General features: G+C 32.3%; 1 protein-coding gene across 5 annotated transcripts in view; it reads left to right on the top strand.

Moving 5' to 3' along the window:
• LOC106875237 (corticotropin-releasing hormone receptor 2) overlaps positions 1 to 12,616 on the top strand; it is a 148,345-nt gene extending 135,729 nt beyond the window's left edge. For all 5 annotated transcript variants that reach the window (XM_014923301.3, XM_089356747.1, XM_052970217.2 and 2 more), the window contains 3 exons: positions 1,099 to 1,234; positions 3,562 to 3,603; positions 10,106 to 12,616. In XM_014923301.3, coding sequence (XP_014778787.2) covers positions 1,099 to 1,234; positions 3,562 to 3,603; positions 10,106 to 10,399 — 472 coding nt within the window. In that variant the 3' untranslated portion in view covers positions 10,400 to 12,616. The remainder of the gene's footprint in view (positions 1 to 1,098; positions 1,235 to 3,561; positions 3,604 to 10,105) is intronic.
• Positions 12,617 to 12,882: the final 266 nt, after the last annotated feature.

The raw sequence follows: 12,882 nt of genomic DNA, 5'->3' as shown, positions 1-12,882 counted from the left end.
TCAGCTCTATGATGGCTGCCCATAAATACATTGAAAGTTTATTTTTGTGTTACCAAAAACAAGGAATTACTAAAAAATTATTACGATTTTCTTACATTCATTATCATAATAATGTTAGTATCTGTTATGGTGGCATATATTTTTTTTTAATTCTAGAGCTTACAGGAAAAAAATTCCTAGAAAAAGATGGGTGGTACTCTACACTATCAAACAGATAAAATTCTACAATTGGGTTGTCTTAGATAGGATTAATCTGCCTAATAACATTGCTACTACAATTCTATTGTGCTAGGTTCACTTAATTTTTGTATTTAGAGAACCTAATATGCTTTTGCTAGCTCAGACTGCTCAGCTGACATTTAATGTTTACAATAAAACTATTTTTATGATCTTTTAATGTTAAGTACAGTTTACATGGGCTGGGAGCATTTTTCATGTTCTTTTATGTTCAAATGCATGACTAAGTCTTTTACTTCATTATTACTTATGTTGTATGTATTTGCGCTAAGTTTTTCATATGTATTCGTTATATTGTCAAATAATAATTTACTGCGTATTTCTGTCAAACTCATACAAGATCTTGGTTTTATATATATGCCTGAATAATGAATAATGTATTGTTAGAGTTTGTAGTTGGCAGTAAATACTCCTCAACATATTTTGAAAAGTATTAGCATTGCCATTGAATCTTAATGTTTTGATAAGCTCGAATAACTCTTTTTCAAACTTTCCACTTCTTTTGATTTTCTGGGATTTGTGGGGTGGGGGTTGAAATGGTATTCACATACAGGTACATTGGTCATACTTTTGTTGAAGAGAAATACCTTCCATTTCATTCTTCTTCAAGACATGTTTTCACTTTACTCTATTCACTTGCTAAGTTTTGTATGGCAATGTTCTTCAGTGATTCAATAATTACATATCTTCTCCATTATTTGATGGTGTATCCTCAGCTCATTTGTAATGGTTAACTAGCTGAAAGCCAGTAGGGGCATAAAGTATATTGGTTATAATGAATGGAAGAAAAAACTCAATACATGATGTAGAGTTTTATTTACTTTATTCAGATAATGTTATGTGTATTTTCTTTAATTTCAGAAAAGCTGTCAAGGGTGCTTTGGTGCTTCTACCTTTGTTGGGCATAACTTATGTAATGTTTATTCTTCAACCAAGTGCAAGTTCAATATCTTCAGTCATATTGATCTATACAGATACCATCCTGCAATCATTTCAGGTTTGTGTAGTTTTATGTATGTTTAGTATGTAGAGTATTATATTTACTGTGTAAAATATTATAGTTCCATATATATTTATTGCATAGAATATTATAGGTTTCTGTATATTTTCAGAGTGGAATATTATAGTTTTATGTATTTAGTGTATAGAATATTAACAGAAAGAACAGTTATATTAAAGGAATTATTATATTTTCACTGGAATTCCAATTTAAAAATATAGAAACTATGTTGGTGATAATTATTTTAAATACATATATTTTTTAATTCTTAATTTGCCTTCTTTCCTCCTGATGTAATTTTATTCTCCTAAATCACTCTGACACTCAGTGTGAATTCACTAAAATCCTATATCCTATCTAGTCATTTCCACAGGTACCCTCAATCGCTAGGTTGTGGCACTTTTTCACACAGCTATCCTCATCTATTCTCGCCAAATGACCATACCAGCGCAATCGTCTCTCTTGCACACCATAACATATATATGTACAGGGTGCAGTGAATAAACTGTTGTCTAAATTATACAAAAATGAAAATAATGCTGATATCTCATTTTAAAAGATATATTTACCAAAATTATGTAAAAATATCTTGAAATACTAAAGAGTAAATTTATTCAATAAAATTACCATTGGCTTCAACCACAGTCTCCAGATGACTTCGGAATTTCCTGCAACTCTTCTGGATGGTCTCCTTGTTGAATGCTGCCATAATCCTTGCCTTCAGTTCATCTTTGGTGTTACAAGGAGTTTTGTTGGTCTCTTGCTTAACTGCACATAATAGTCAAGGGGTTTTCAGTCTGGGGAGTCAGATGGCCAGATGTTAGGAGTGATGTGGTCATAGAAATTGTCCAACTACCATGACCTTGTTCTTCTGGTTGTGTGGCATGGTGAAAAGTCCTGTTGCCAGACATAGGGTCTTCCAGTAGCCACCCTCTTGACCTAAAGCAGCACTACCTCCTTCAGGTACTTGACGTAGGCCTCCATGTTGAGAGTGAAGCCGTGTAGGAAGATGAATGGAGGCATAATGTCACCATCACTAGTGATCTCTCCAAACACCATGATGTTGACTAGATGTTTGATTTTTATCACTCTTGGTACACATCCTCAGATTGCACTGTCTTCAGATTGACACTCAAACACTCTGAAATGTTCATGTTGGAGCTTCCGGCATTAATGCTAAGCAGTACAGCATGTCATTTCCAAATTTCTGGCAGAGTGAATTGTGTCATGGTGCTGTTTTTCTCACACACAGTGCCCAACTGATCCTACTATACTGTGTAGTCGACAAAATGAAAAACAAACAATGCGCAAGCGCGAAATTAAAAATATAAAATGGCGAAAATTTACCCATCACACACTGTATATATATCAGAGAGAGAGAGAGAGAGAAAGAGTGTGTGTGTGTGTGTCTATACAGTATTATAGATCCACTTCAACCAATTGTACCAATCAGTTTTGCACTGGATATTAGATAACAAGATGGTTAACTAACATGAAGTGGTCTTCAGAGATGGCAGATATGGAAAAATATGGCAACAGATATATAAGTGCATATTTTTTCTGATTTATGGATTCTTAATCTATCTATCTATCTATCTATCTATCTATCTATCTATCTATCTATCTATCTATCTATCTATCTGTGTGTGTGTATGTGTGTGTGTGTGTGTGTGTGTGTGTGTGTGTGTGTGTGTGTGTGTGTGTGAAGATATGTAAAATAATTAATGGCAACTGAAGCAGTATTAATATCAAAAGATAATATTCTCTATATATATATACTATGAATGCTATGTAATTACTATATACATACACACACACACACACACACACACAGACACACATATGCTGGACTGCTGAAATCTACAAGTTTTTTTTCATTCTCTCTGTTTATTTTCTCTTATTCCTTTCCGTTGAAGAGCATAGGCTCAAAACGTAAAAGACTTTTTCATTTTTCCCAAGCATCAAACTAATACACTTTCTTGTTCATACACTATTCTCCATCTTTTGTTTTTCTATAAATTTCAACTATATATATATATATATATATATATATATATATATATATATATATATATATAGAGAGAGAGAGAGAGAGAGAGAGAGAGAGAGAGAGAGAGAGAGAGAGAGACCTTGCAACATAAATTATATAATGCGAATAAATTTCAGCTACCTTTATACCTAAATAAAATGAAATACATAGACATTGTTATTATCCTAGCATTGGCTTGCAATAGAAATTATAGAATGAAAATACATTTCAGCTAACACTTTTTATTTCAGTTTCATTTCAATTAATCACTTTTTTCCTGTTTCCTTTTTCCCAGGGTCTTTTCGTGGCAGTTTTCTACTGCTTTTTAAACAGTGAGGTATGTTACAATTGTTTGTAGAATGTTATTTAAAATTTTTTTGTTGATTTAATTTTAAACTCTGTGTGTGTGTGTGTGTGTGTGTGTGTGTGTGTGTGTGTGTGTGTGTGTGTGTGTGTGTGTGTGTGTGTGTGTGTGTGTGTGTGTGTGTGTGTACATATACATGCCAAGTGGATAGAACAAAACATAGAAATGTTCAACTATTATAAAATAAAATGGTAAAGTTATTTGGAAGTGGTGCTATCAATTATATATTTGGCAACAATAGTCTGAGGCTGCTAAAGGTCACAGAAAGTTTTGAAACAGTAAAATCAACAGAAAATAAATGAATGATGAGCAAAAATAGAGAGTGTCTAAAAGTGTGTGTATATTTTGAGATGGTTTTAATAAAAGATATAGAACAGTATTCAAATCAATATCAAACTACATTTAACATTGCTTTCTTTATGTGATAAACTTTGTTAACAGAGTCTAGTGGAGATAATAATCCCATGACCTTCCCTCCTAGATTGGTGACATCAATGTTGTTTATAATTAGCTTGAACATTGGCAGGAAAAACATGAGTTGGAATCGAATTCCAGAACACTCACAGTGTGGGAATGGAAACTTGTGGGAAATGGTTAGTGACAGCTGTGGTTGTGTGTTTAAGCAGTTTGCTTCCCAACCACATGATTTCAAATTCAGTCCCACTGCTTGACACCTTGGGCAAGTGTCTTCTACTATAGCCCTGAGCCAACTAAAGCTTGTGAGTGGATTTGGTAGATGGAAACTGGAAGAAGCCTGTCATATATATATATAGTTTAATTATTTCAAGGATATAAATACCTCTTAAAGGGATGTCAGCATCCAAGTTCTCTGGTTTGTTCAGTGTATCAGTGAAGTACTAAAAGATGTTAGCTTCACACATTGATGGATATGAATATATTACCATTTATGCATGAGAAAAAGAAGTTTACAATATATCTAGAAGAATATCTAATTTATCATCTAGTGAAGAAATTTTCAACAAAAATGCAGACTATTATAACATGGCACTCAGTAGAACTGGATATAAGCAGAGGTTAAAATATTATGAGTCAAATGTAGACTTCAGTTGTATGAATAATACTGGTGTAACTCGTAATAACATAACATTTAAAGGACCTAGGAAGAATAGAAATAAGGATAGAAATAAAAATAAATGTGCAATAGGTAACAATGAAAAACAAAATACGGAAACCAGTTTATTGCTTTGTTCATCTGATAATTCTGATAAAAATGATATAAGTAATAAAAATAGAGTTAAACGACATACCCCATAATATTGATTGGGAATTGGATAATTGTAATGGAACTTCTAGTAGGAGCAATATTATATGATTTATTATTCCATTCACCAAGCTAATTGAAAATAACCTGGTTAGATCCCTATATAAACTTTTTAATAAACATTTTACTAAAGAAAATAGATATTATGATATAATTAACTCCAGTAATCAAAGTGTGGCACATTCTGTCTCTAGAAATGTTTTCCAAGTTATTTCTTCACTTAACAATAGGAAATTAACTGATTTCTATAATAATACAAATAAATGTAATACTAATACTTTGCAGAACAACAAAAGTGATAATGATAGTAAAGAATGTACTAATAAATCATCTAATGTACAAAGGAAACAACCCACATTGGATCCCATCTTAACCTAAAGCCTAACAGTATGAGCAATAATAATAATAAATGTAATTCTATAAATGAAAATAGAAATAAGAATAAAAATGAAAGTATATATTATGATTGCAAATTTAGAAATAACTGTTTGTTTAAAAATTATTACAAGCAAAAAAATGTAGTATATAGATGTGAAGTGAAATCTGAAGGTAAAAATTATTTTTATATCGGTTCAATGGAAAATTATATTAAAAAACATCAATACACCTTTAATAATAGAACTAATTTGTCTTATACCAGTCTTAGCAAATTTATTTGGGACTTGAAGGACAAGAATAAAAAGTATAGCATAGAGTGGGAAATAATAAGCCAAGCAAATGCCTATAGAATTGGAGGTACAAATTGTGATCCTTGTGTTGAAGAATTATTTCAGATTTTAACTTCTAAACATAAGCTTCTTAACACTAAAAAGGAGGGGGAATTGTCCTGTGTCCACGCCTGTAAATATGTATTTAAGAATTACCATTAAAATAAAATGAAAATGTTACTAAAACTATAAATTAACTATCTTATAAATTGACTATCTAGAAATATATAAATACGTATCTTAGGAAAATTATAATTATAATTAAAATAAGTAATATTAAAGTAAAATATATTATGTATTAATTGGATAATACTAATAATTATAACCAAGAAGCTCAGAAAATAATTCTTAGTGGATATTAAAATTTTAAAAATGTTTTTAATATATTGTACACAAGTCTAGTTGACGTAATATACAGCTACCATGTTATGTAAACAGACTGAATTTTGTCATGGTCATGTGGTACATAGTTAAAGTAACTACGATTTGTGTTTTAAATTATAAAAATTTAAAAAATAGTATTTAATTATTAATACTAGAGGTTTTAACTAAGTGGCTTACAATATAATTCTTAAGTGATTAAAAAATTTTGTTGACATTTCGTACTCTCACAAGTAATAATGAAAATTAGGAAGAAATGTTTTTAATTACAATTAACTGTATCTAAATATCATTTAGGCAACCTAATGGCTCCTTTGTTTTTCAATATATTAACACATAAACACACACAAATAAATTTAAACAAAGTTGCATATACACAAGTAATGTTTTTTTTTTTAAATACATTAGAATGCACAAATACACGTATCTGAATTTAATGCTGAGTCTACCAATGATATATCAACACATTGGGATTTAGATCCTTTTTTTCATCAAGTTCTGACCCTGACAAAATTTTCAATTAACTATAATTCAATATGAATCTTTAATTTAATTTTTCTAATTTGAATTAATTGATTGGACATGGAAACAATTGTAGGTTCTATGAGTTTGATATTGTCCGAAATTGGATTTGTTTCAATAAACTGATATCTATATGTCAATTTCTCCATTTTCTTCTTTTTCTTCTTTTTCTTAAATATATGATATAAATGGATGGGAGTGTAAATAAAATGAACAGAAGAGATAGTTGAGTACTAAAACTGTTTCAAAAGCACATCAGGCGCATCTTATATAACATGAATGTCTTGTAGCCATCTGGTGTACTATTTCATCAGGTACATATGATTGTTTAGTTGAAAATAGTCCCCTGTAATGGAAAATGCAACAGAAACTTGACCTAGCAGAAAGAATAAAAATCAGAGTGTAAGTTGAAATCACTAAAGAATTAATAGTGTTAAACTGGTGTGGTTTCATTTTGTTATCAGCATACTCAAATTATTGCAGTGCCTGCAGTGGATTATAATTTCATTAATGTATATGTAACACACCTATAATGGATAGCTGGTGCATCAAAAGCTGGGATGTTTATTGTTTAGGATAGATAAACTTGAGTAATAAAATTTCATATGAGCATTAAATGGGGAAGAGGAAAATGAAAAAGAAAAATGAGAGAATAAGGACAAAATAAGGTAATGGTAGTAGGTTACTTGTATGTATACATACATGAATACACTACTCCACACACACACACACGACCAAAAATGTAGATATACACACGACCAAAAACGTAGATGTATCTACACACCCATAACACACACTTATGCTAAACAAAAAAAATAAAAGAATAAAATATAGGTACACCTGCACAACATTTACACATAAATCTTTACAAACAAATACCATATTACACTGTTGAAATATATGTATATCAAGTATATATATATATAAACACACACAAACATATTGTGGCTTAAGTAATGAGTCTTTCTTTGTTGGGGTGACATTTATTTTTACAGAAGTACATTACAATATTAACATTTTTCAGAGTTGCTTGCCAGTAGTGTATAGTGGAGTGCTAGAAGCAGATGTAGTTCATAGTTAAATTAATAACAGGAAAGATTAACTTTGCATGAGAAGTGAGAATAATGCTCTGTCCATCATAGTCAACTTGTCTGCTTAAAGGGCTTGTTGTCTATGCATCCTAAATGTGTCTCTGGTTTGTTTATGTCTAAGAATTGGCTGGCTACTTATTTGTGTGGCAAGAGGTGAGAATATTGTGTTCGTGGTATGTGCTTGGAGAAGTACATTGATGATGAAAAGATTCATTTAAACACAGATTGAGTAGGAAAAAGAATACTGTATTCATCTATCTACTCTGGAACCTTGTCTAACCACTGCTGTGTGCAAGCACATGTTGTGCGCATTGGGTCCTTTGCCACCTCTAGCTGTGCTTGCCTGCCTTGTTGCTTACATAACCCCTATATGCTTGGGAACTATCAGGAACATGATAGAACATTCCATAATATGGGATGGTATTTCTGTAAGCTGGTAGGTTAGTGTTCAAGGTGCATTGCCTTATCTAAGTGTGACGTGTTCCTAGTTACTGAAGCTGTAAGGTTTCAATTCTAGGCTTTACTATAATGCAGATGTACACTGGAAGTTAGTTAAAGGTAATAGTAGAAATAAGAAATTGTGCAACAAAAAAAAATATCTAAAATGAGGTAAGGGAACAAAGTTACACATATAGTTATAGATGCATAAACTCATATGCACAAAAAAGCAACACATGCACATATACATACATTTAAGGTTGTTAGGCATATAGGAAAATGAAATATGAAAAAACAAGGGTAGTAAGAGTTAGAATAACACTTGGAGAGAGTGGAAAGTAACTGAAGTAATAAGTTAGGTATCAGGTGTGAAAGATGTTGGAAGTGCATAATCTCAGCCAAATCCCCACATTACTATGAAGTAGTAACAAAGAAGAGTAATCTAGATCCAGTTTGGTAGACCGGTTAATAAGATTAAGTGGAAGGTCTACCAAGGAACATTATAATATTTTGCTAAATATATGAAGTGTGGACTTAGAGGCAAGAGAAGGTAAGGTTCCTTATGAAATTATCAGTAACTTCAAATAAATAGAGTGACAAGAACTGTTTGATAGGAATTTGTAGCAGAGGAAGGTGTTGTGCAATCTATGTATACATTACTAATAAGTTATTTAGTGAGGGAATATGAATTTCTTTTAGAATTTATCATTAACTGCAGATGAGAAGGGATTAACTAGTAAAATTAAATGAGCATTAGAGTTTGTAATGGAGGAAGATGTTGCATAATTTATATTTTCATCTCAATAAGTTCATGAAATCTATCAATAATGTTGTCCTTACTTTAAATGATGATCATAATCTCCACAATGCTTAACAAGCACCTATTATTATAACCACTGTAGGGTTTTGCATGTTGAACAATTGATCATTTGATATTGTACTCAATTAAATCCTTCATTAATTTCCAAATTATTTTAGATAAAGATAACTGCTTTGAAATCTAGAGAACACCTCCTAAACTGGAGGTCATATTGATGCAATGTAAAGTACATCCTTTAATCTGGTAGGTTAGTGGCCCCTAACCATTTTTTGCATTATGGACCAGTTTTGTGCAAAGCAGTTTTTTTTTTTCATGGACCAGGAGATCAAGTGCATTACAAAACAACAATAGTCAATAAAATAGAAATAAAATTTTAAAATTTAGTTTCTGTGTGACCCACTACAAAGTGATCCCTGGCCCAATGGTTGGGAACCCCTAGGATAGGTCACCTATTGATCCAATAATATATCACACTGTGTAACAATTGTTTTTATTATTTGTCTTTGGTCAGAAAGTGTTATTTCCTATTTGCTTCTATCTAGAAATCAAAGGAAATGACTACTATTCCCTTCAAACTTTGCTTTTGTGACCTGGACATCAATGTTTTGCAGCTGATCTGTTTCCCATTACATTCCAGACAGATTCAGCACTGAATTGCTGAAGCAGAAATATTGTTATAGCAAGTATTCTGCTCAATACCACAGAATTGCTTGTCAGTTGTTTGCCCTTAACCACATAAGCATGTCCCTTAGTGGCTGACATCATGTGCATCTCTGATCATTAGCAGGAGTAGCGGGGAAGCATCATAACCAGTGTTGAGAGGGATTCTTTGAGATTTGACTAAGTGTAACAAAAGCAAAGTTTGAAGGAAATAGCCATTTTTCATACTTTCTAGGGGTAAGAAAATAGGAAATAACAGTTGCTACCCAAGGACAAAAATTATGTTACACAGTGTTATTGGTACTTATTTCATTGACTTTGAATTGATGAAAAATAAATCATACCCTATGTCTAGATTTCAACACAGAATAGTTAAGGAAGAATGTAATACCTTTATTAATGACTATGATAAAATAGGTGTACTTCTAGCAAATGAAGTCTCTAACCCAGGTCCAATTCCATGTTAAAACTGGACCATCTATTGATAAAACAAACAGTTGATGCTTTGTCTTCATTATGTATAACATTGCCTTTAAACTTTTATATTTATTCCACACCATGATTATATTTGCAGGTTCGTCATACCATCCAAATGAAATTAAACTGTTTCCCAAGCACTTTGCGTTTCCGGAATGTGTCAGTGACTCGTTCATCTCGTGTCTCTACCACTTGTATTCATAAACAGACAACTACGTCAACCTTATCAAGTCCTATTAGTCATGAACTGTTATCTCCAAACTACCGTCCTCATTATGATCTAACACCAAGCAGTTCTATAGGAGACAGGAGTTTGACAATGTTTAGTGATAGCGACACTGAAAATAACGCCTTATATCCTCAACCTCCATTTAGTGACACTCATATGTAATAAAATCAGTAATTACATGGATTCGTTTCAGTGGGTGATATTGAAATCATTGATATCAAAATAGAAAAGAAATCATTGTTATCATTATTGTTGAGTTGGTAAAAGCGACAGTAAAAGAAAAAATGTTTTACGGTATTTGTTCCAACTCTTTACATTCTGAGTTCAATTCCCATCAAGGCCAACTTTGACTTTCATCCCTCTGTGATCAATAAAATAAAGTACCAGTCAAATACTAGTGTTGATGGTGCTGACTAGTCCCCCTCCTCTCAAGATTACTGGCCTTGCACCTAAGTCAGAAACTATTATTATATATATTATTGATGGCTGACTTGTTCAAATATGTTTTTGTACTTTGAGACTAGATTCCATCAAGTTTAAACTACATGAATGAGTTTTGATTATTTTCATACAGGAAAAAAATTTAAGAGTCTACCCAGACAGGTTTCAGATGAAAAATGGTCTATTGTTAGACAAACTCTATATTTCCCAATTTGTTTACATACATGTAGAAAATTGCAATGCAGAACAGCCACTAAAACAATTATATTGACAGAGAACATGTTACTGCAGATTTTAAACACCAAAGAAGAAAACTAATAGAAACATGGCAAAAAAGAAAACATACACTTTTGATCATAAAATATTGATATTTCTGCAGGGAATAAAACTTTTGAGAGAGTTCCTAGTGATACATTTAGCAAAAACAATACACACACACATGCACAGATGCATGCATACGCGTGTGCACGCACGTGCACACACACACACACACACACATAAACACATGCATGAAAATGAAGAAAATGAAAATAGAAATTTGAGTGAAGGACCAGTTTTGCAAACATAATTTGCAAAAGACAAACTTTGGACAAGAAAAATTTATATCAAAGAAAGACCACATGGCACCAGGTTCCACAGTCAGTTTTGGCTTGGTTTCTACTGCTGAACATCTTTCCTAATGCCATGATGCTCTTTCTATTTGTTGCTTCTTTTTTTAAAACTGAGGATGAGATATAGATACAATATCAATGCGTCCCACGTCTACTTACAGATTAATCCTACAGAATTCAAGAGAATGCAACAACAGAGTCACAGTACAATAAAGGTATCAGGAGCAATGCTGAGCTCTGATCATTGTTGTAGCACTTCATGAAAAGTTGGTCAGTGCTGGTGATGTATGGTTGAGTGGGATCACTATGAACAGATATATCTTCATGGTCACAAAATTATTGTAATTTTGTCCTGTAGTGATTGTCAATAAAAACTTCATAGTTGACTAATCAGGTCAAAAACTCTGCTGGTACACATAGCAGTGCTTTCAGCTCAGAACTGGAAAAGCTAAAAAAAAAAAAAAAAGCAGCAACAGACCACAATTGCACCACTAGATGCAAACATAAAAAAAGAGATTGTTTCAGATTACATAAGCAGACCAGGAAGCAAAGTATCTTCTCTGCCATAACCAGCAATTCTTTTTCATCCTCTTTGATAATAGAATTGAAAAGTGAGCAAGGATGGAAGACTTGTAAAAACGTTAATAAAATATACCCAAAGAAAGAATACACCCTCAAATTAAGACGAGCAAAAATTGTGAGGAACTCATCTCTTCCCTCATTGCTTTGAAAATCAGTTTTTTATAAAACAAATGAAGTAATACATAAATCACAGAAGACTTAAAGGATTTACACAATTATTTTGACACAGATTTTGTGCAGATTGATGGAAGATGAACTCTGATTAGATTCGAAAACAAGATATTAATAAAAGTCTTTAAAGAAAACCTTCAAACAATTTTACATTTACTACTACCAGGAGGTGGGCTTTTCCTTGGCTACTTTGACCCCACCAAATTGCTCAAGGGTTCTTTTGGAATGAACAAGTATATAGACTAACCAGAAAAAAATATAACAGGAAGATCTTCAAAGTCATTGGTAGCCCTGATCTGACTCAAGAGAAGTTTTCTCATCCATGTATGGGTGAGTCAGATAATTTGTGTTTCCATTGTTCAAATTTTATTGTTTTGCTTTTTTTATATTTTTGAATTGTTTCCTTAATCCTTATCACATTTTTAATGTTTATTGTATAATGTCCTTGCAATTCCTTGTTTTGTTCACCACTCTGAGATGGTTTTTTTAACCCCCTTCCCATTATTGATATTTTATTTTTTGTATGTATGAGCCCTTGTGGCTAATAAAGATATTGTTATTCTTGTTGTTGTTATTCTTGTTGTTGTTATTCACTGCCTACTGCATGATGCCTCTACTATAGCCTTGAGACATCCAAAACCTTGTGAGTGGGTTTGATAGATGAAAACTGAAGGAAATCCGTCATATATATAGGAATCTTGCAGGCGTGAAGTGGATTTGATCCACTATGCCACAAATTTGAATTAACACTGCGTCAGAACTTTTCCCGCAGTGGAACAACGGTTTTAATCTGTCAGCAGTTAGATGTGTCCCAGATGCCTTTAGCTAGGCCGAAGCGAT

This window comes from Octopus bimaculoides, chromosome 8 (genome assembly GCF_046866305.1).
Source record: "Octopus bimaculoides isolate indiv1 chromosome 8, ASM4686630v1, whole genome shotgun sequence".
Taxonomy (NCBI): Eukaryota; Metazoa; Mollusca; class Cephalopoda; order Octopoda; family Octopodidae; genus Octopus; species Octopus bimaculoides.
Note: the sequence above shows the minus strand (reverse complement) of the source record. Positions and strands in the feature narration are given on the sequence as shown.